At 48.5% G+C, this 23890-nt stretch overlaps 1 protein-coding gene across 6 annotated transcripts; it reads left to right on the plus strand.

Annotated features, from left to right (window-relative positions):
- Positions 1-149: 149 nt before the first annotated feature.
- Znf839 (zinc finger protein 839) lies at positions 150-21279 on the plus strand. 6 transcript variants are annotated; one of them, XM_058582217.1, is made up of 9 exons: positions 150-820; positions 1216-1471; positions 8978-9862; positions 12602-12829; positions 15558-15650; positions 16367-16516; positions 18553-18801; positions 18948-19083; positions 20266-21279. In XM_058582217.1, exons 3-9 carry the CDS (start codon positions 9038-9040, stop codon positions 21156-21158), a joined length of 2574 nt encoding a protein of 857 aa, XP_058438200.1. In that variant the 5' UTR covers positions 150-820; positions 1216-1471; positions 8978-9037; the 3' UTR covers positions 21159-21279. The 6 variants fall into 6 exon arrangements, with proteins under 6 accessions (XP_058438200.1, XP_058438198.1, XP_058438197.1 ...); XM_058582215.1 differs by having other exon boundaries at positions 1402-1471; XM_058582216.1 differs by lacking the exons at positions 150-820; positions 1216-1471 and adding exons at positions 4012-4026; positions 8759-8870.
- The last annotated feature ends 2611 nt before the right edge of the window (positions 21280-23890 follow it).

Genomic DNA, 23890 nt, shown 5'->3' on the forward strand with positions numbered 1-23890 from the left:
TCACTCTTTTATTTTCGAGGCCCAGCGTGCAGCTGCATCTTTCCGGACATCATTTTCCGGACTCAGCTGGGAAGTCGACCCAGTTCCGCCCGGGCCGCGCGCGTTGCGGAAGTCCCTGGGGCCTGCCTGCAGCCATCCGCAGCCTCCGTTTCCGGATGCGTTCCAGGGACCGTGGCTGTCCCGAGGCTCCAGCTCGTCTGGAGGTACTGCGTGCGGAGACAGAGGCCCTCGGACGGCGCCGCCTGGCGGTCCCTATTGTGCGGACCTCCGTTTCCGAGTTCTGGTGGTGGACGGTCCAGGTCTGGAAGTCACGCCTTCCAGAGGCTCACGGAATGAACGGCCACAGTAAAGAGAGCCCAAATCTCAACCGCAGGGCAGCGGGTGCATTTCTCACTGCAGCCTGTCTCCGGCTTGGCAGGTGTGTTCAGTTCAACCGTAGCCAGGTTCCTAGGGCGATGCCATTTCATATCAGGGCTTTTTCCAAAGCATCGCCGCGAAAACGTCTCCACCATCGTTCATTCTTTTCTCAAATATGTGTGAACCTCTGGTCCAAACAAGGCCCAAGTTCACAGACCAAAGGCTTAAGCCCTTGGTTAAGTGCTCAGGACGAAGTCAAAGGCGTGGATGCAGTCAATGCCAGCAGATTAGAAGAACCCGCGGCTGCTGACAGCTGGAACACCTGTGCACACCTAGGAATGCATATGCACGGTGCTGGATTAGGCCAGGGTCGCAGCGCGGAGTGACGCCCAGCACTGAGACGAGATCTGGTTCTGGACTCCTACTGAAGTTCACATGCTTCTCATCTTCTGTCATGGGTGAAGTATGTTTTCTTTATTGTGAGTCTGGTAATCAGCAAGGGAGCCTTGGGGCAGCTAATGCTTCTAGCCTGTGCTTTGTGTAATATGTCAGGAGCTTCATGTGGGCAAACTAATCAGTGACAATAACCCAAGGAGCTAGGCACGGTGGTGCTAGCCTGTAATCTCAGCGGCTTGTAGGAGGCCGAGGCTGGGGGATCCGAATTCAAAGTCAGCCTCAGCAATTTAGGGAGGCCCTAAGCAACTCAGTGAGACACTGTCTCTAAATAAAATACAAAAAAAAAAAAAAAAAAGGTGGGGGTGGGGGCTGGCGATGTGGCTCAGTGATTAAGTGCCTTTGAGTTTAATCCTGGTTAAAAAATAATAATAATAACCCAAGGAAACAATGCTTGTTCTTCAGATTTGCAGAACCAAAAAGCATCTCCTGACTAGATAATTGAGATCAAATGCGTGTGTTATTTGTCCACAAACCTCCACCAACGAGAAGGTGCCTGCCAGTCTGTGATCACCCATCTTCTACATAAACTGCTCCTACATGAGCCTCTGGGGAAGATTTTTTTTTTAAATTTTAATATTTATTTTTTAGTTTTTGGCGGACACAATATCTTTGGTTGTATGTGGTGCTGAGGATCGAACCTGGGCCGCACGCATGTCAGGTGAGCGCTACCGCTTGAGCCACATCCTCTGGGGAAGGTTTTGATAATAAAGTTTTCTACCGCTGCCTTGCCTCTTGACAAGCCCTAGTGGGATTGGCAGACTGAGCCTTGAGTGGTAACAGGGGTAGGTGCAGATTGCTGCCCTTATTGCATACCTTCCGAACTTAAGGGGGTTCCAAATATACCACTGTAGCATAAAATTTATTTTGAAAACATTAGTTGAGTACCAGTAATTTTTCATCCATCTAAAAGCAGAGCCTCCTGAAAGAACTTGAAAGAGCTCAAGTATCCTAAATCCCTTTCTGGGGAGTGACCAGGGCAAGACAGACCCCCATTCCATCTCTGGAAAGATGCTGCATCATATTTAAGTAGACATGCCCACAAAGCTACCAGATTCTCACCTGTTCTCCTAAGGATCCACTTATATCTCCAAAAAGTCATTTTCCCACAAGTGCTCTTCTCCCCTCCTCTACTAAGGTAGTTAGTAAAATTCTAACCCCCTGCTTAGTCCTATTTTCCCATGTATTTATTTATATACATTGATAAAAATGCACCTTAATTTTTGGTTTTTATCAGTTTAATCTATCTTTTAATTCAAATTCACTTTAATTCAAATTCCCCATTCAAGGAATTTTTTTTTTCTCCCTCCATGACAGGCTCAAAAAGATGATAAAATGGGGCACCATGCTCTAAATGGTGGAGGAAATTCTAGGCTTAGAAATCAGAGGAAAACTTTCTCATAATAGAGGATGGGAAGATGGGAAGGGTTTCTTTTGAAAGAGGAGAAGGGGAAGAGGGAGGAGGGGGAGGGGAGGGGTAGAGGGGAAGAGGAGGATAGAAAAAAGGAAGGATTAAGTAACTGAAACAAATTCCACAAGTCTGATCTCTGGCCAACACTATGAGTCTACCAATGAACTAATTTAGAACAATTTAGAGTTGAATATTGACTCTGATGATGACGGTGAGAAGCAAATGATTAGAAGGTCTTTCAGAACCTTCTCCAACACCAGGCTGGCCCGCAGCCCCCTCCCTATGGACATCATGGCACTCATCATACTATGCTGCAAAAGCCAGTTTCCTCCCGCTCCTTCCTATGTAGACTGCATACCTCCCAGGGGTTGGTAAGTGTTGACTATAGGGTACTGATTTAAAATTTCAGCAGCCGTCTATGGGATGTTTCGCTTTCCTGTACTTCTTCTTACCGGAGCTACCCCCAACCCCATTGGTGACCCATGGTACCATAACCCTAAACCAATCCCAGAGGGAAATGACCACTTGACTCCGGAAAGCCCCATGATGCCATCGACCTAAGACCCTATTCCCCACCCGCCTAGCTCTGACGCAAGCACCCCCAAGCCTATCCCCCAACTCCAAACCCCTACCCCACAAAAGAACACCCGAATATCTGGGGGCCTCTCTCTTCTATATGTAGAGAGAGTGACCAGGGCAAGACAGCTCTGACAAACTCTCGTGTGTATCTCTGCCTGGTCTCTCGGTCCTCGCTTCCCTTCATTGACCTCCTTGGGGAGAGGAGCTGAGACACGCGTACACACCTGCAGCTACAAGACAGGGAGCCTTCCGAGTAAGAGAGTAGGCTGAGGAAGAGTGGAGATGGGTGGACAGGACTGAAACGGGAAGAGGTGGCTCCCTCATTCCCCCACCGTGCACTGGGCCAGGGCCTGTGTCGGCACCGAATGAGTAACATAGCATCCCTGTCCTCAAGACGTGCCCAGTCTGCGTGGGCACTAGGGCTTTTGTAGATCAAGCTGGGAACAATTAGGGGGTTGAGGGGCACTCTTGTTAAGAGTGCGAACACTAGGTTCCCTCTTGGAGTTATTAAATCAGGACATCTTGGGGTCTTCCTGGGAATCCACAGCTCCAGGCAGGACCCTCAGTGTAGGTTGACGTTAACATTTGAAAGGTGACAGGCCAGGGGCTCTGGAAGAGACCCAGACAGCTCCTGGAGGAGGTGACGTCGTAGAGTTAAGAAAATAATCCAAGAGGCGGAGCGCTTGTCCAGCACGCGGGAGCCCAGGGTTCCAGCCCCAGCGCGGAAAAACAAACAAACAAAATAGAACCCGAGCGGCCTGCGCGGACCTCGGTGATGGCGCGTGGTAGAGGGGCGTGGCCATCCCGGCTCCGCCCCCAGCCCGGCCGCCTTCCGTAGTGTGTTGGCCTGCTGGGCACTCGTAGCCCGCCCCTTTCCCAGGTGACGCACATTCGCGCCGCCGTCGCTCAGCTACAAGGGTTCGAGTCCCAGTTCGGCTGTCATGGCGGACGCGGAGCCGGGGCGCTGGGGTGGCGGCGGGGATGGCGGCAGCGGCCGGGTTCCTCCGGGCCAGGGTGGCAACGCGGCGCGCGTGGCCCCACTTGACCCCGAGCAGCTGCGGCGGGTCCTGGAGCAGGTGACGAAGGCGCAGCCGCCCGCCGAGCCTCCACCGGCCTTCGTCCTGCAGGACGCGGCACGGCGGCTGCGGGACGCGGCCCAGCAGGCCGCCCTGCAGCGGGCTCCGGGCGCCGAGCCCCCGCGCCCGCCGCGCCTCCTGCCACCCCAGGTGAGGCGCTGGGAGGGAGTGGGGGAAACCGAGGCCTCGGGGGCCCGCGCCTCGCGACGGGCAGGCTCGCCTTGGAGCGGCCGGGCCGGAGAGGCCGGCGTCGCCAGTCCCCGAACTTACACCGCCTTGCGCTGGGCTCCTCCGCGCTGCCTGGCTCTTACCCGCCTCTGCCCCCTCATTCAGCATCCATTGAGCGCTCACAGTGCACCAGGTGGGGCCCCTAGTGCAAGGGGTGCTGCACGGTGCAGAGTTAAGGCGGTTCTGGGGGTGAAAGGGGGCTGCTTTCCAGTGGGTGGTCCTCGAGGCCTGACAATGACGCTGAGACCTGAGTGGAGTAAAAGAGTGGAAAGCAGAGCAAGTGCCAAGACCCAGACTTGGGACAAAAGGAAGCACAATGCAGTAGTTTGCTGTACGAGTTGGCACCTGAGTGGTGCCTGTGATTTGTAACCCCAGTGCCCAGCAGTGCCAGTACACGTGAAACACGTGAAAGCCCTCTATACCACAGGTCATCCTCTCCCAGAGAGTTTATTCCCTGGGTCATAGAGCTCTTGACTGCTGGGGGAGTTGGCTTTAGAAAGTGATCTCCCAAGCCGGGAGGGTTTAGGCAGTTCCTAAAGCTGGAGGTGTTGCATGTTGTGTGTAAAATCATATCCCCTTATCTTGAGGGTTGTACATGACAATACTTTCATCCCTAAATTGCTAAAGGAAGAGAGATGCTTCTAGTAAACAGGCTAGAGAATAGAGCCAACAGTCTTCAGTTTTTTTTTTTTTTTTTTTTTCCTGAGTGGTATGGGGCTGCATAGGCTTGTAACCAATTATCAAGGCTGGAGAGTTATCTTGCTTTATTTAGTTTGGGAAGACAAGTATGTTGCCCCAACATTGCTGGAGGTGTGACCTTAGGTAAGGTAACAACCTCTTTGGACTTTGATTTCCTTGTTGGCAGTAGGGATGGTTCACTGTGTGAGCTTTTTGGCTGTACTCTTCTGAAGAACCAGTGCCTCCCCATGTACTGGACACAGCAAATCTGTTAAAGACAGCATGGCACCATCCAGTACAGCCACCATCTAGTGACTCCTGCTGTTTACACACTCCCTACTCCCAGTCAGGCACTTTACTAAGCTGCTTAGTTGTCAGCAGCCATGTAATAATGCTTTTTTTAAAAAAAACAAGGTCTCGCTAAGTTGCTTAGGGTCATGCTAAATTGCTGAGGCAGGCTTTGAACTTGCAGAACTTCTGCCCAGGCCACTGGGAGCAATAATGCTTCTCTATCAGCCTTTTCCAGGTCAAGAACAAGCTCAGAGAGATTGGGTGACTTTGCCCAAGGTCCCATAGGTGCAGCTGCACTCCAGAGCCTGTGTCCTCACTACACACTACTTTTTGGATCTGATTTGGTGTGGCAACTTCAGAAAGAGTCCAATAATGTCACGTTTCATCAAGTGAAAATAAGCTTAGGAACCTAAAAGAATTGTATTCTAAGCCAGGAGTGGTGGCATACATCTGTAATCCCAGCCACTCAAGAGTTTGAGACAGGAAGATCTCAAGCTTAAGGGTAGCCTCAGCAGCTTAGTGAGATCCTATCTCAAAATATAAAAAGGGGTGGGGATGTAGTTCAGTGGTAATGCTGCATTCAATCCCCAGCATGGGGCTGAGTGGAGGGAGGTAATGAATAAAAAAGGATTATATTCTGTAGCTAATCTGATGGGAATGGTATAAATTCTACCTGCACTCACAATAATGTTACTTTATGGCCCATTGTGCTAATAATCTTTTCAACCTCACTGTGCCTTGGAGGCCACAAAGGCAAACCAGGTGTGTACCTTGCCCCTGAGGAGTTATGAACTAATAGAAGGTAAGGCATGGACTAGATAACTTATTTAAAAAAAAAAATGTAGTTATATATGGACAGAAAGCATTTTATTTGTTTTACTTTTATGCAGTGGTAAGTTTCAAACCCAGTGCCTTCCACATGCTGTAGCTCTGCCACTGAGCCATAACCCTAGCCCCCAGGTAATTTCTAATCAAGGTCAGAAAGCTAGAGATCAACATAAAGAACTAAATGAATTTAAAAGAAAGGGAAATTAGATTTGGCTGAGGACATTCAACACTAATGCCGAAGGTGGTATTTCACCTGGCAAAAACCCTTGAGATACCCTTGAGAGCTCTCCTTGGCAAGTCTGTCACCTTCAGTCTGTTCTGCCTCTTATCTATTGTGCTATGGTGGCACTGTTTTCCTATCTGCTTCACCTATCTACTCCCTGGGGAGCCTCGTCAGCATTCAGAATCAATGGAGATTTTGAAAGGATAGGTGTAGTGCTCCATCCCAGCTGATCCAATCCAGCAGGTCTGCAGGGACTGGGGCAGGGCAGGGGAAAGCCTCCCATTAGCTCAGGTGTGAGACAGGCTTGGATACTGTTTATAAATAGTATAAATTTTTATTTTATTTTATTGTATTTATATGTGGTGCTGAGGATCAATCCCAGGGCCTTACACGTGCCAGGCAAGTGTTGTACTACTGAGCCACAACCCTAGCCCCAAGTTTACAGAATTAAATACACATATAGCAAAATATCAAGTATAATACCTATGTGGTAAGTCAGTCTGGATAGCAGATAAATATATTATGGGACCAATTCTGCTGCTGGTCATTCTAGAACAATAGGTCTTGGTGTGTGTGTGTGTGTGTGTGTGTGTGTGTGTGTGTATGTATAATATGGTGTATGTGTAATATAAAAAGAGCTTAGAGAAAAATTCTGACTAATAGTAAAAGGAAATGAATAATGGTTATTGAAGGATATACAAAGTAAACCTAGTTGTCAGTGAGTCACAGGTAGCCCAGGAATTGGGGACTAATGGGACACTGGCATCAGCTCTGTACACAAAAACCATAAACCAAAATGTCAAATTGTCTCTGTTGTTTGCAATATAGAGATGAGAGATGGACCCCAGCTTGCTTTCAGTGAGGGTTTTTATTCTGCCCTGTGTGATGACATTTTTGACCCTTCACTGGCATAGGATTGAGTCCAAAAGAGGACCTGTTTGTGTCCCAGATCAGTGGTTCTCAACCGAAGGTGTTTTGCCCCATAGGGAAGGGGCCTTCAGCAACATCTGGAGACATTTTTGAGGGTCACAACTTGGGGGTGCAGCGCTGGCTTCTAGAGGGTGATGGCAGGGATGGTGCTCAGCTTCCTACAGTACAGGACAGCTCCACACAACAAAGAACTACCGGTCCGAAGTGTCACTCTGCCAAGGTTGAAATACTCTGCCTTGGACCTTTGCCTTTCTCCCTCTGAGAAAATGCTCACTCTGCTCTGCAAGGGCATGAGCCTTGTCCTGCTCCCACCCTCTCCTCTTCTCTAACACCTATGACTATGTCTGGCACAGGGTTGGCACTCAGTAAATATTGTGGAATGTTGTTGAAGACAGCTCTTCCCTTAATAGTTGTTAGGTGTTTTGCTGTTACAGGCAGTGAGTTCTACCTTGAACTTCCTAGAACATTCATCCTTGTGCCCATGTGAGTGTTTTGTTTTTTTTTTAATTGAATCTAAAACAAACAAACAAAAAAAAAATGGAATTGCTGGATCAAAAAGCATAGGCATTTAAAATTTTGTTGGATATTATATTTTAATTTGTTGAAGGTTTATGAAGTCCCTCTCCTAGAAGTGTGCCCTTGGAGAAATACACATGTATGCACATACTATGAAATTTTAGAACAGACCATAAGAACAGAGGGAGAGAACCTGTTCATCAACAGGAGACTAGTGTACTCAGTGCAGAGAAAATGAGCACCTAGAGCTTCACAGGTCAATGTGGATGCATTTCTCACAGCAAAATAGGGAGTGAAAATGCCCATCAAGGTACAGATTATTTCATTTATATAAAGTCTAAAAACATTTCAAAACTGAACCATATTTTTGGAGATAGTCACATGCAGTATAAATTTTAAAAATACACAAGAATGAACAGGGCATTTGGGATATGGTAAAGAAAGGGGCATGTAGGTTGGAAGGATTTGGGAGGGCTTTATGAACTGCTTGTGTTACCTTTACAGGTGGGTCGTAGGACCCTGTTGGTTACTTTGTTCTTTATGGCTTTTTTGGTTTCAGAATTTCATTCATTTGGGGGACGGGGGTGGTGGTGGAAAATGAGCTCACTGGCACTGGGCTGGGGATGTGTTTAGGTGGTCCAGCTTGCCAGAGGCTCAGCTTGCCAGAGGTCCTGGATTCTATCCCCAGCACTGTAACAAATGAGCTCACATTGCATGGAGTCCAGTTTAGAGCACAGTACTAAGTAATCCAAGTAAAACCACATGGATAAAACTAAAGCAAGGAATTATTTCTTAATGAGTCATGAAATAATTTAGTAGATTATGTCTAATATATATATAAGTCATTATATATATATATATATATATATATATATATATATTTTTTTTTTTTTTTAATGATGTAGATTGCCAGTGGCAGTGGTGCATGCCTGTAATCCCAGCAAATAGGGAGACACAGGAGGATCTCAAATTCAAGGCTAACCTCATCAACCTAGTGAGGCCCTAAGTAACTTAGACCCTGTCTCAAAATAAAAAGATTTAAAAAGGGCTGGAATATTCTGCCCAGAGTAAAGTGCCCCTGTACCAAAAAAAAAAAAAAAAAAAAAAAGTAGACTACATAGCACATGAGAGGGCATTTATGTAGGGCGGTGAGTGTTGCATGAACTATTACTTCATTTGTGTCCACAGCGTTTCAGCAGATGTACTTGGTTGTGGTGTAACATGTATCCCTGTGCTCTGTGGTCAGAGAGGTTTGGAAAACTGCTATAAACACTACAGACATAGGACATAGCCTTTATATGTAAGTTCAAACTTAGAGTTTCAACGGTGGATTTGTGATGATTACAGAAATATCAATGAGCATAATGCTGTCTTTCTCTTTCCTGGTTTCCTCTTTCTATATTTAAGCAACTAGAAACCATATGTGTCAAGGTGACACCTGGAGACGTGAAAGGTCAGGAAAGGCCGATGCCACCACTGGCCACCATCCAGCCCCAAACAGCAAGACAGAGCCAGCCTCCGGGGAGGAGCTCCAGCCTGGTGGGGCTGCGCGTGGCCAGCCCTCAGCTGCTCAGGGGGCAGCCCCCGGGGAGGACCGGGCCACATCTGTGCTTTCTCAGAAGCTCACCTCGGCCTCCTGTTCCTCGGGTGTTTGTACAGAGGCCCCTGCCCGCCCTCCAGCCAGTCCCTCCAAAGAGAGTCAAGGCCTCCCAGGCTCTAGGCGGCCAGGGCGACCGGTTGACTGCTCTGGCAGCCTCTCACCTGCCCACAAGAACGTCCATTTCTTCCAGTTCACATTTACTGATTTCCAGCTTGCACACGAAACATGCCAAGAAGCTAAAAAAATCCTTCAAGGTGCAAACTCGTTCTGGACGGATATCTCGACCTCCCAAGTACAAAGCTAGAGACTATAAATTCATCAAAACAGAGGACTTGGCCGAAGGGCACCCTTCGGATTCCGATGACTACTCAGAACTGAGCACAGAGGAAGAGGAAGGCCAGAGGGAGAAGCAGGCTCTCTTTGACTTAGAGAGCTGTGCCCTGAGGCCCAAGACCTTTCGGTGTCAGACTTGTGGCAAGTCATACATAGGAAAGGGGGGACTGGCCCGGCATTTTAAACTTAACCCAGGCCACGGCCAGGTGGATCCTGAGACGCCGCTGCCTGAGAAGGCCACTGGAAGCCTCTCCCTGGGATGCACAGAAGCAGGGACTGGAGGCCTGATCTCTCCAGAGCGGTGCGCACCAGCTGCAGCACGTGAGGAAGGGGCAGAATCAGAACAGGGTGGCCAGCAGGTAATGATGTTTGGTGACAGTGTTCTTATCCCTGTCCCTTCCTGCCCACCATTCTTAAATTAACCCTCACCTTGTGTGATGGGAGTTCGAGACCCAAGTTGTCATAGTGAGGGTCTGCTTTGCTGCCAAGCTGGTGAGTGCTCCCCACCCAGCAACCTCATTTGGTGGGCACATTCAGTGGAACCCAGCCGCCAGGTTTTTGTTTTGTTTTGCTTTTTCTGTAGTACTAGAGATTGCACCCAGGCGGCTTTATTTTATATTTTATTTAGAGAAAGGGTCTTGCTGAGTACTTAACGCCTCCCTGTTGCTAAGGCCGGCTTTGAACTTGCTATCCTCCTGCCTGAGCCTCGTGAGCCACTGGGATTACAGGCATGCACCACTGCCCAGCCCTAAAATATTTTGAGACAGGGATTTTGGGGAAGTTGTCCAGGCTGGTTTGGAGCTTGGGATCCTCCTGCCTGGGCCTCCTGAGTGGCTGGGATCACAGGGGTGTGCCACTGCACCCCACCCTGTTAGTGGCTGCTGCAACGCAATCCTAACATTTTTTCATGAAGTTCCATTTGTTTGTTTTTTCCTCTTTTTGCTTCTGCCTTTAGTGTCATATCCCAGAAATAACAGTCAGACCCAGTGTCATAAAGTCTCTGCCCTAGGTTTTCCTCTGAGAAGCTCATGGTTTTGAGGTCTTTCATTGAGGCTTTTGGTGCATTTTGAGTTAGCTTTTGATAGTGTTAAGTAGGGTGCAGCTTCATTCTTTTGCTCTGGGTATCCAGGTTTCCCAGCTTCCCTTGAAACAGGCTTGATACTCTTTTGTTTGTTTATTTTTATGTGGTGCTGAGGATTGAACCCAGGGTCTCACGCGTGCGAGGCGAGCGCTCTACCACTGAGCCACAATCCCAGCCCAAGCTTGATACTCTTGTCAGAAATTATTTGACGAGGCTGGGGCTGTGGCTCAGTGGTAGAGCACTTGCCTAGCATGTGTGAGGCACTGGGTTCAAACTTCAGCACCACACAAAAATAAATAAGTAAAATAGAGGTATTATGTCCAGCTACAATTTATATATATAATTATTTGACTGTCAGGTGCAGTGGCACATGCCTGTAAGCCCAGAGTCTCTGGAGACTAAAGCAAGAGGGTTATAAGTTCAAGGCCAGCCTGGGCAACTTAGGCCCTGTCCCCTTCCCTCCTAAAGGTCACATGGTACTTAAAGCCACAGGTAAACCTGGCATTCCTCCTAAAACTTCCATTGCAATGAAGATTTGAAAGGGAAGCTCTTTGAGAGTTAAGGGCAGCCAGGTGCAGTGGCCAGTGCTGTATTCTGGCTACTTAGAAGGCTGCAGCAGGAGGATGGTTTGAGCCCAGGAGTTCAAGTCCAGCCTGGCAACCTAGTGAGACTGTCTCAAAAAGAAAGAAAGAAAGAGAGAGAGAAGAGGGAGGGAGGGAGGAAGGAAGACCTAAGGGGGGGCTGGGAGGAGCTCAGTGGTAGAGCGCTTGCCTAGCGCTAGTCAGGCACTGGGGTCGATCCTCAACACTGTATAAAAACAAACAAAGGTTCATCGACAACTAAAAAAACATGGTTTAAAAAAAAAAAGAAAGAACTAAGTGGACACAATACTGTGTGCTCACTGCATGTCAAGCACTTCTCGCCTGTTGGCTCGTGGGCCCTACAGCTATTGGTAGGTGTGTTGTGGCTCCCATCTTCATTTTCAGAGGCAGGAATTGGCAACGAGGAAGTCACTGGACAGCGTCAGATCCAGGATTCTCTCCCAAAAGCCCTGTCAACCCATGGAAACAGAACGTAGATTAGCAGCTGTGGGCTCTGGGGACAGGTGGGGTCAAGGCAGGAGTTCTTTCTAAGGTGAGGAAGTAAACTGAAATTGGTGAGGAGGGTCACTTATCTTGCAATATATGTAACCCACTGAATTTTATGCTTTCAGAGGATGGATTTCATGGTATTTGAAATATACACTATAAAAAAATGTAAAGCAATGCTTAAGGAACAAAACTCAGGCTGATTTTTTTTCTTTGATGCTGGGACTTGAACCCAGGGCTTTGAGCCAGAGGAGAGAGGGTGTACCGCTGGGCACTCAGCCCCAGCTTCATTTTCAAGGTGACATCCCATCAGAGAAGTTTCTTACTTCATCCTAGAGTGTGGTGTGTCAGTCCAGACTAACTGGCTGGCTGATGATCATCTGGTATCTGAAAGGAAAGTTTAAAATGCACTGATTACGGTTCAAGAGTTTAGATTAAAGAGGAAATAACTGGGCTAGAGGAGCTCAGTGGTTGAGCACTTGCCTAGCAAGCTCCTGGGTTCAATCTCTAGCACTGCCAAAAAAAGACAAAGAATTCAACAAGTTCCTTTTTTTTTGGTGGGGGGAGCGGGTTACTAGGGATTGAACCCAAGGGCATTCTACCACAGAGCTGTATCTCTATCCTTTTAAAATTTTGTTCTATTTAGTAATAGAACCAGGGGAGCTTAACTGCTGAGCCACATCCTCAGCCCTTATTACTTTTATTTTGAGACAGGGTCCCGCTAAGTTGCTTAGGGCCTCACTAAGTTGCTGAGGCTGGCTTTGAACTCGTGATCCTCCTGCCTCAGCCTCCTGGGATTACAGGCCTGTGTCACTCAACCTGGCAAGGTTCTTGCTTTTGATTTTTTTTTTTTTGCTTGAAGGCTTTCATGGTGATATATAGAAAGCATGCCTGTTTTATTTTGTTTTGGGGTGTGTGACATTATCCAGGATGGGCAGTCTGTAGAAGAGGCATTGGTACCTGAGCCAGAAAATGGAAGTCATTCAGCTCTTTTGGGATCAGAGAGTCACCTCGGACCTAGAAGAAGTGGAGACTCGCAGACCCTGGCAGAGTCTAGTGCAGCTGTCCATCAGAGGATCCGAGCATCCCAGCCCCACGAAGGCCCTGCTGGGACCATGAGGCGGAATGCCTCAGGGAGCAGAGCCCAGCTGGAGGAGGTAGACACTCTTACATCCTGTTCTGGACAATGTTTCTTTGTCGTGGTAGTGGGAAGTCACTGTTAGGTTTCTGAATTTAAAAGTAAAACACCATGACCAAGTTAGCAGTTCACCTGCAATGATGCAGGATGAAGTATATAATCAGTTCAATGAGGGGTTATCTGAAATAACGCAGAGGCTTACCTGTTTAAAAGACCATAGGAGGGCTGGGGTCACAGCTCAGTGGTAGAGCATTTGCCTTGCATGTGAGGCACTGGGTTCGGTCCTCAGCACACATAAAAACAAAGAAAATAAAGGCATTGTGTCTGCCTACAACTAAAATAAATAAATAAATAGATAGATAAATAAAATGACCATAAGACTTCCCATGTAGTTCCAAGAGCTGCTTGCATTTGTAAGTTTGGAATAATTATAACCTGTATTTACTTGGAAGAAGTTTGGAAGACAACAGAAATGAGTTCTTCTTTTTCTGTAAAAAAGTTTAAATTATGCAAAGAATGTTTCAGGTTTAGGACCCTGTTGTCTCCATTCTAGTTCCATAAAAATATTAGATTTATTGAATTTAACTGGCTTGGCTTAGAAAAGTAGAACCCTGAATTCATCCACATTATCTTGATTATAATCAGGTGAAAGTTTTGTTTTTTTTTTTGGTGGCGGGGGTGGGGGGGCGGGGGGGCAGCTATCCTGGGAATTGCATGCTGGGCAAGAACTCTACCACTGAGCTATATCACCAGCCCTTTCCAGGAAAATATCTTAAAAAGAAGTAGAAAATATAGCAAGACAACATGAGACAAGTCAGCAAGATGACTGGCCCCAGATAGTGTCTAAAGGGGCCCAGGGCCTCCAAACTCCAGATCCATGGGCAGAAGTGGTTTTCCAAGAGGAAGTGAGTTTCCTGAAGTTTCTTTCTTTTTTTTTTTTTAAAGAAACTTGGAGCTGACCCTTTAGGTTGGGGGATCAGGTGCCAGTCAACTGCAAGTTTTTTTTTCTTTTTTTTTTTTAGAGAGAGAATTTCAATATTTATTTTTCAGTTTTTGGCAGACACAACATCTTTGTTTGTATGTGGTGCTGAGGATCGAACCTGGGCCACACGCATGCCAGGCGAGTGCACTACGGCTTGAGCCACATCCCCAGCCCCTGAAGTTTCTTAAGGCACAATGCAATGTTGCCCATTCTAGCAGCTAATTTAAACCTTGGGGGATTAGCTTTCTTTGCATTTGGGTTTGTGTTATGAGAGTGTTGGATGATTAATTTTTGGAAGTATGGGTTAGGTAGGTGGCCTTCGTCTAGAATCCTACATTGACCCTGAAAAGAACTACCACTTACTGAGCACTTCCTGCAAGGTAACTAGCCTGCCACTCCCTGGCACCCCCTTGCTGGCCTGGACAAACTTCCTTTCATTTATTCTTTATGATCATTGCCTTGCCTCTATAGTGGAGGAACCCAAAACCCAGCCAGCCAAAATGACCTGCACAGGGTCACTGCAGGCAGGAGATGGGTTCAGAATATACAAAACCCCATGTGTCACACAGAGAAGTGGAGGACTGCTTTGAATGGGACCATTCTCCATTCTTTTAGATGAGAACTTTCGCAGAAGTTGACATTATATGTTTCTTGGGTTTTTGTCGAGTATTAGGCCCAGTTCTGGGTAAGGAGGGGACATGTACACAAGATAAACACAGCCCCTGCTCGGGGGAAAATGGGGCAGTCAAACCTGCCAATCAGTGGACAAAACCACCATGGACCTGGGCATTGAGTATAATTTGAGATGCCCTGTCTGCTGCTTCCTCTGTCTTCCACACCCGACAGCGCAGCCTCCCTGAACTCCCTGGTCTTCCTGTCTCCCAGAGTTCCTCTGCTTTTCCTCACTTCATTGCTACCCTGCTTGAGCTCCCTCATCTGCCTGGTTTCTCTAACCTTCTTCCCTCTGCAGACTCTCTGTTACTTCCTGTTCAGACTGCTCTCTAGAGCCTTGGCTCTCGTATTCGAAGTCTTTGTGCCTGGAGTCCCATGAACCCCTCGGTGCTCCGCTGAGGGGGGCCTGCACACTGGCTTCCTGCCTACCCTTGGTGGAGAGCCGCTTTGCCTAGTGCTCAGTCAGGCTGGGAACCCCAGGCTTTCTTGTCTCTTTCCCCTTCACTCACCCTTCCCATGTCCAGTGACCCCGAGTCTGGCGGATTGTGCCTTCCCTGTCCCTCCTGCCCACACCCTTGTTGTCAACTGGGTCCTCACCCGCCTCCCACTCTGTTCCCTGCACTGCCACTTAAGGACCTGATTGAAACCTCCCTCCATACTCTGCCTTTGGAAGGAAATGCAAATCCTCAGGCCCTCCAGCCTGGCTGGCCTGCCTGTCAGTCCCAGGTACTGCCTACGGATATCCCTCTGTCCTTTCACTCCATGCAGCACTAACCTCTGTAGCTTCCTGACTTTGCATTTCTGTGAGCTTCCTCCACAGTAGCAGGAAGCTCACACATTTCCCCAGAGCCATGTCCTTACTCCTGGGCCTCGTCTCAGAACCCAGTGCTTGTCATGTGGGACTCAAACTTTGAAACCAGAATTGACCACAGCACTTTGTTAATGGGCGAACAAGTGAGATGCTTAATGAAGTGGAATGTGGCTTAGAGTTGCCGGGTTTGGGGAGAACTTTCTCCTGTTACGATGCATCAGCTTGCTGACTGTTGGGAAATTCTTATGGGCTTTAGAGGTGGCAAATGCTTTCTTTTGGCAGTGTCTGCAGCATTGTGACCAGAAGGATCTGGTGGAGTTGGCGCTGCCTCAGCTGGCTCAGGTTGTGACCGTGTATGAATTCCTTCTGATGAAGGTGAGTCTTGGTGGAGCCTCGAACCACGGAGGGGATGCTCTGAAGTCGTGCAGGAGGACATCCTTGCTGTGTATTTGGGGAAGACCTAGGCCATGTGGAATCCTTCCCTTCTCCAGGACAGGGCTGAAATGAGCACCAGTGCCTGGTGCAGGGCCAGTGTCTGTCTGGTGGGGAATCTTAGGCATGCCACTTGTCACTCTCTTGATTGTTTAACTTTGTATGGGAGATTGACAGTGGGAGCAGCAACTGTGGCTAGGTCTCCATCCTACCTGGCTGGCTTCCTACATGAGGCTCTACTCTCTCTGTACCACCTCTGAAGACGCAGCCCTGCCTGCGCCCCATGCTTCCCACAGAGGCTGCTGCGATCCCTGGAGCTGCACATGCTCTCAGGGGCTGGCGCCAGCCTGTCCCCAGGCCTTCCTGCCTCCCCTCTGCTCCCTCCCCTCCCCACCCTCAGGGCTCTGCGGCCATCATGCCAAGTGGTGTGTGTTTTCTGGTCAGCTCCTCCCAGGCCCATCCTGGCCTCCCCAGGCTGGGCACAGTGCCAACACAGAGCAGGCACCCCCTGAGGGGAGAAGGAGGCGCCGCCATCAGCCATTTCCAGGGCTGAGGAACCCGTGTCCTTCTCTCTTTAGGTTTTTTTTTTTTTCCCTTCTGTGTTTTCTACACCATTGCCTCAGGTTTAAACTCTTTTTGTCATCTTTATCTTCACGAAGGTTGAGAAAGGTCATCTGGCAAAGCCTTTTTTCCCAGCCGTGTATAAGGAATTTGAAGAGTTGCATAACATGGTTAAGAAACTGTGTCAAGATTACCTCAGTGGTTCTGGTCCATGCTCTCAGGAGCCCCTGGAAATAAACAATGATAAGGTAACAGCCGCACACAGCAGAGTTTTGCTCTCAGGGTTTCTAAGAAGGATGACTGTGAACAAAGAGGTTTTCAGCCATGACATCATAGTCAGCCAAGTGGATTGTTTGTTTCCTTCATGTAAAGGCACTAAATATTGTTGCAGAAAACTCAAAAATGCAGATGAGCCAAAAGAAAACTGCACCCTTCGCCTTCCGCCCCCTGCTGTCGGGCCGCACCTCTAGGCCTGGTACTCTGCTCCTCGTGAGCCTTCACGTGGGCCCATAGGGCCAACAGTTTGCCGTGCCAGGTTGTTTGGACGCGGTTCTCATTTCAGTGTCATTGTCATCATCACAGTGCCTTTAGCTAGATTGGGCTCTTCACCTGGAAAAGTCTTGAGCTGACATTGTTTTGGATGAAACCTGTGCTGGGCACAAGCCTGCACCCGTGATCCCGTCAGCCCGGGGCTGTTCTCAGGGACTGGACTGGGGTCTGGCCCCACCGTCTGTGAGGCAGCACCTCACTGACCTGGCAGAGCCCCTCCCCTCTGGTCTCTGCTCCTCGGTGGGAGAGGGTGCTGACTCAAATGGCCCTCGCTGGTTCTCACAGTGTGGCCCTGGCTTGAAATAGTCCTCCTTGAAACCATCTGCTGCACATGTGGCACTGGAGCGTATTTAGGGGGTTGCGTTGCCTTAACTCCCCTTCCCTTTGCTGCTCGTTTTTGCTGAGAAGGACAAGGTTCCACGGCATAGGGACTCTTCTGTGGCACGCAGTCTTGGTCTATTTTCCCCCTTGGTCCATTCTTGATAGTTATCATCTGTTCCTGGTTTGGGTTTTGGTGTTTTTATTGGTTGTCATTGTTAGTTTTACACAAATTCATCATTTACCATATTCTTCAATGAGCCTTTATACTTTATTTTATTTTTTGAAATTACTATTACAAAAATATAATGGATTCCTGGTAAGCCTCCTGTAGCTTCCCCAGTTCAGAATAGTCACCTATGTGTTTGTTTTGTTTTTGCTTTTTATTTTTTTTTGGTACTGGGGATTGAACTCAGGGGCACTCTACCACTAAGCCACATCCCAGACCTATTTTGTATTTTATTTAGAGACTTAGAGACGGGTCTCACTGAGTTGCTTAGCGCCTCACTTTTGCTGAGGTTGGGCTTTGAACCCGCGATCTTCCTGCTTATTTTTTTAGTTGTAGATGGACACAATGTCTCTATTTTTATTTGTTTATTTTTATGTGGTGCTGGGGATGCTGGGGATCAATCCCAGGGCCTCACAGGCACAAAGCAAGCACTCTACCACTGAGCTACAACCCTAGCCCGTGAGTTGCTGCTTTTTAAACTGTTAAGTTAAACAAGTGTGGATATCCTGTTGTGCAGCAGAGCTGGATGTGTACAAAATTCTGTGCATGCCCACCAGAATCCTCTCTTGCCACAGCCTCTTTGGAGCAACAACATCTCTGTTTATAAAGGGACACTCTCCAGCTTGGTCAGCATCAAGCACATCTGGTCCTGTTTTCTGGTTGGCCTTGGGGTACCCTTCCCTCTGCCTGCCGCAGTCTGATGCCCATGGCATTCTCCTTACAAGGCCCAGATAGGCGGCCGTGGCTGTGTCTTTACACGTCACATCTGGTGCTTTGCATGTGGAATCAGATCCATTCTTTACAAAACCCTAACAGTCAGCTGACCTCAGGGAGGCCACTGAGGCTCAGGGAGCTAGTGGCTCCCTAAAGTCACCCAGCTGGGAGCAGAAGCTGCACTCTAGCATGGCTCTCTCAGGTCGGCACCATGCCCTCTTCACCACCTGGGAGGGAGATATGGATGTGAACTGGCAGGGTTGTTTTCTGCAGAGACAAAGGAGGGATAATGTACAAGAAAGATACCAAGGTACAAGCTAGCACAGTAAGTGTGTGTTAGCCTTAAAAAGTGTGGTTTATAGTTTTAAAAGTGCCGTTTATTCTGTCTTTGGCACTGAGCTAACCCAGAACTGCTGTTCTGGGTAATGATCCATTTCCTCAGGAGCTTTTCCCTCTGACTTTATGTTTGTGCAGAGGCACCACAGCCTGAATGCCCGTCACTCAACTCATGGGTCCGCATGCCTCTGCAGACCTGCATCTGTACTGAGAGAAGCTTATTTCTACTGGCCCTTTCCTCTTCAGGTTGCTGAGTTACTAGGAATCACGGAGGAATTCCTGAGGAAGAAAGAAACACACCCAGGCTACAATCCCCCCAAACGCCCTACCCAAGAGATGGAAGGGGAGAAGCTAGAGGCAGCCAGCCGCCAGCAGAGGGGAAATGAGGTGGGCTGCTCGTCGGCAGGCACAACCTTGAACATGTGCCAGATGCTGAGTTGGTGGTCATGGGTCCCCAGCACTCGTCTCTAGGAGGGAGAGGTGCAGCTCCACCTGTGGCTTCTGGGCTCAGCCAGGGGGTCTTCTCTTCACAGGCCGCAGAAGAGGAGCTGGCCATGGTGAAAAGGCCCCGAAGAGACGCTCTGTGCACAGATGCCCCCAAGTCTCCTGCTGCCCACAGTGGAGGCCAGGAGAAGACCGGGCCTTCCAATGCCCCAGCTGCCAGTGAGGGTAAAGCATGTTCAGTGGGTTTGAAGGGTGCCGTGCTCAGATGCCCTGCTGGTACGACAGATGTGCCCAGGCTGGCACTTTTCAGGGATGGGTGCCCCTGTGGCTGAGTTTAAGAGAACCCTCTGGTCTCAGGTTTATCCCAACCTCCCAATGTTCTGGCATTCTATGTCCTTGACCCATGAGCCTTGAGCTCTTTCAGGTTTCCTAGATCCCCTTATTAAAAGTAAGAGTCATTTGGTGGTGGTGAGCAGGTTGCACCATGGTGGTCCTGAGGGGTTGGGCGTAGATTTGAAAAAAAGACATAGTCTGGCTTTTATTCTGGCTGCCTGACCCTGCGACAGATATTCTGTATGCTCTGTGACAGTGACTTTATGCCTCTGTGCAGTTGTATCAGGGCCATGGGATTCCTTGCCTGCTCCTAAGGTCTCAATTAGAAGAGACAATTCCACCCCAGGACTCATTATTTAACTCTGCCACAGGGGAATGAGAGTGGTTCAGAGTGGGGATGAAAGCTCTTTGGTATCAGTCTGGAACACAGCTCTTTTGCTTAGCTGGTCTGTTTCCTCTCTGGCTTCAGCCAGACTTGGAGACCGAGTGATCAATGCTACAGTTCACTTCAGTTTAACTGACAGTTCTTAAGTGTCTCTGTGTGCCTTGTGTTGTCCTTGTCCTGGTGCCTAGGTCCAGGGCTGGGTCAGAGGGTTTCCTCACCCTCAGGGCACTGCCCTCCAGAACAGTGGTTCGTAATTGGATGTGCATCTGAATCACCTGAGGAGATCATTCTGAAAAACAGGGGCTGGGGAATACAGGTCTGTGAGTGGGGTTGGGATTGGTATATTTTGAAATATTTTGAATATTTTCAAAAGCCTCTCAGGTGATTCTTGGGCTTATCTCTGGTGAAGAACCACTGGTCTTTCATTTCAGTGTCAGAAAAAAATGACTGAATGGCTTTTGGAACATGTTTCTATGACAAAATCTGCCTCTGCCAATAGTTACTAGGGACTAAAAGAAAAAGGATTTGCTGCCTGTGTCTGAGCAGCTGGGAGAGTTTTTTTTTTGTGTGTGTGTGTGTGTGTGTGTATGTGTTTCTTTGCAAGAAACTTATTTTGGACCAGCTCATTTTGGACGGTGTGGTGAATAGGCCAAGATCTAGGCGCTTACCTGTTTTTCCAAACCATTTAGGTTTTGCCTCTCCAGCAAGTGGGAGCGCCCCTCCCTATTCTGAAGAAAGCCATGGGATGGCACTTTCTAATAGTGGCAGAAGCAAATTACATGTGGGCCAGCAGCTTAAAGCTTTTGATGACTTCAGAGCCAGGAGGAGGTCTGTGGGCTCCGCTCCCCTGTGCGGGGCCACCAGTCGGCCAGCTCTTCATGCTCAGTTAAGAGAGCCTGGGGGCCTGCCTCCGGCCCAGGTGGCAGCATTTCCTGAAGATAATGATCCGGAACACTCTGCAGACTCCAACACCGGGGACAGCCAGAGGAGCCCAGGTGTCTGTGGTGTCCTGTTGTCAGGTAGAAGAGGGGAGTGCTTGCTGCCTGGCAGGTCTGGAAGTGCAGAGGTAGGGAACCGTGGTGAGATGTGTGGCTCCCACCTGAACTGCCAGCAAGTCGGCCCCAGGCACTCTGTGGCCCCTTCACTGAAGATTTTGCCCATGGATGCCATGCCAGTAGACTATGCCTCCAGAACGGTGTCAGAGCCAGGGCCTCAGCCTGGCCCAGACAGATCACTGCCAACTAAAGGGGGTCTTGGAAGCCAAGCTGGGGACTTGAACTGGTTCCCCTGTGGGACACAGGTGCACATTGACCAAAGAGAACTGGAAAGTGTGGTGGCTGTAGGGGAAGCCTTGGCATTTGAAATTCCCAATGGGTGTCAGATGTTGTCTCAGGAACAGATTTTTATTCAGACTTCTGATGGGCTGATCTTGCCCCATCCAGGCACCATAGTGTCTCAGGGGGAGGACATTGTCATAGTGACTGATGCCAAGGGGCCTGCCCTACAGACTGGTCCACCAGAAGAGGGTCCTTCAGAGACTGTGGAGACATTCCTCACTGTAGAGACAGAGCCCTCCCAGTGACAAGGAGTCCAAAGCTTGATCCTGGATTTGTATGCATTTTATCCAGAGAAGGTCTATTCCAGGCAGTGTATATTTTTCTAATGTGAATACTGATACAAATGAACCTTTTATTTATAAAGTATGATGTGTGTCTACCCTACTGTTTTTCTGCAGAGCTCCTCATAGTAGAGGCAGATACATTGCTTGATAACAAATCCCTCCTATGTATCTCTTAGGAGCTTTTGGTGGCTGTCATAAAATGGCTCCAATATTACTCGATTTTCAGCCCAGCTTTCCATTTCCACAAAGTGATGTCCCCTTCTCTGTTCATGCCATACCACTTCTTCATCAGACTTGGTCTGCTTTTCTGGGACATGGGGCAACAGTGATAGGCTTCAGAGAGAATTTTATATCTAAGTAAAAGCATGAGCTGGGAGGCATTCAGGAAGTTGGGTGGCTTTGCCCCAGGTGGTCCAGACCCAGATTGCTTCTTCCCCCTAGGATGGCCCTTGTCCCTAAGGTCCAAGGTAGTTTAACACTCAACCTTGTGTTACCCCCAAAAGGAAAGAAGGGCAAGAGAAGCACACATGCTTTTTTTTTTTTTTTTGGCAGTATCAGGGATGGTACTGGGCTGCTCCATCACTCAAGTGCACCCCCAACCCTTTTTATTTTTTGAGACAGGGTCTCATTAAGTTGTTGAGGCTGGCTCCAAACTTGAGATCCTCTTGCCTCAGTCTCCCAAGCAGCTGACTACAGGTGTGAGCCACCACATCTAGCTGTGTACACACCTTTTAAGGGCCATGATCTGAAAACTGCATACCTCAGTAGTCAGTCATGTGGCCATACCTGGCTCAAAGATTCTGAAGCCTGTTCCAAAGAGGGCAGCTCCATGCCAGCTGAGACTAAAATGAAACAAAGGATCAACATGGAAGACAAACAGCAGCCTCAGCCAAACCCCACGTCCCAGTGTGGTTCACCTTGTGGATCAGTCTGAACAGGTCGCAGTGCAGCTCCTAAGCCTCAGCAGCTTTTAACATAAACTCGTGTGCTCCTTGCTCACCTACATCTCTGCTGGCAGGTTAGAGAGAGGGCGCTGTGCTCCGTGGGCAGGTGGAGGACAACCAGCTAGGGCAGCCACAGCTGAACGCTTCTGGTTCCCCGCCAGAGAGAGAGAATGCCAGTAAAGTCAAGCCATCAAATGCACTTAATAGCACAGTGGCCAGAATTAGCCACACCGTCTCACCCAACCCACAGGGACCAGAACTGCTGGAAGGCAGGATGCCTGACACCTCTGATAAACAGCATGAAAAGATGCTTAGCTTGGCCCCACCAAGTGTCATAACAGTTAATGACACACAAAAGCTGTTCACAGCTGAGCCGTGCACAGCACATTATGGTTACCTTGCTTTTGTGTTTCCTGGAGTTATAGTGTTATCCTTCTCCAATCATGTTCTGTCTAGGTGGATTCCAGAGTTTTCATGTGCCTCTTGTCATTTGGCAGGGTTTCTGGAGGAACAGGATCTGTGCGCCTGGGAGCCATCTTTTTGCTAAACTTTAAATGCCACAATGGCCTCAGAGTTCTTCCTTGTTCCTTCCCAATAGAAGTTGCTCTGCAGAGTCATTATTTTTATTCATTATTTAGCTCTTTACTTTTCTCTGGCCTTAGCAGCATCAATCCTATTAGTTCTCCTGAGCAACTTCTGATAGGCGCCTGGGGCACATATCATCAAGAGCTCCTGAAATGCCCTTGAAGGCCTGCATTCACAGTATCAAATCCTCAGGCTCCTCTCTGAGTTTTCATACTTTGTGAAACATGACTGATGGACCTCATGCCAAGACCTCTCCCAGGTGGGCAGCTGACAAGCACAGACTCTTGGGCCCCGTCCTGCCCATCACTCTGTAGCTGGTTCCGGTAGCCTTGCATCTAGGCCTGCAGTGGAGCCTACGACAGGATAGCAGCAGCCCAGCCAAATGCTAACCAGGGGCATCCAGATTATAAGGTGTCTGACTGTCCACTTTTATGATAGTTGGATTTTAGTACAGCAAAGGCAGAGAAGAGAGAAATCCTAAGAAATGTTGCTATTAGGTGCTTTTCATAGGTCAGCTTGCACAGTAAGAAATCCTCACTTGCTCTCAAAATACTTCTGTCACATGCAGTCTTTTATTGGGGGCATACTTTTATTTCTCTGACAGCATTTGCTCTTTGGACCACAGAACCTTGGCTTCATAAGGCTAAAGCCCACATTGCCCAGGGGGATATTTCTGGGAAGGTATGGCAGAATTGAACAGGCATGTACACCCTGTGTTATTTTGTGATGCGAAGTGACATTGGTGCATGTGCTCTCTGCAAGTCAGTCTTCCCTCTGGGTCCACAGTCTTTGTGCAGGATCTTATGTCTGTCTGAACCCCTCACTCAGCTGAGCATGTAGCTTGGCAAAAAAGGAAAAAGCAGAGCAGAAAAAGAAAGAAAAGAAAACGGGCTGGGGCTATACTCATGGTCCTAGTAAGTCCAGGTGATGCTGGCCTGGCTAGATTCATGCTTTGGTTCCCAGTATGGCCAAAAAAATAAAAAATAAAATAAAAAATAATTAAGGGCTGAGGATGGGTCAACAGTGGTGGAGTGCTTACCTAATAAGTTCAGGGGAACTAAATCAAAGCAAATCTGCCAGAGGTAGTGGCACACGCCTGTAATTCCAGAGGCTCGGAAGGCTGAGGCAGGAGGATCATGAGTTCAAGGCCAGCCTCAGCAACTT

Source organism: Marmota monax, unplaced genomic scaffold (genome assembly GCF_021218885.2).
Source record: "Marmota monax isolate L192 unplaced genomic scaffold, Marmota_monax_Labrador192_F-V1.1 WCK01_AAM20220418_F8-fsc00190, whole genome shotgun sequence".
In the NCBI taxonomy this organism is placed as follows: domain Eukaryota; kingdom Metazoa; phylum Chordata; class Mammalia; order Rodentia; family Sciuridae; genus Marmota; species Marmota monax.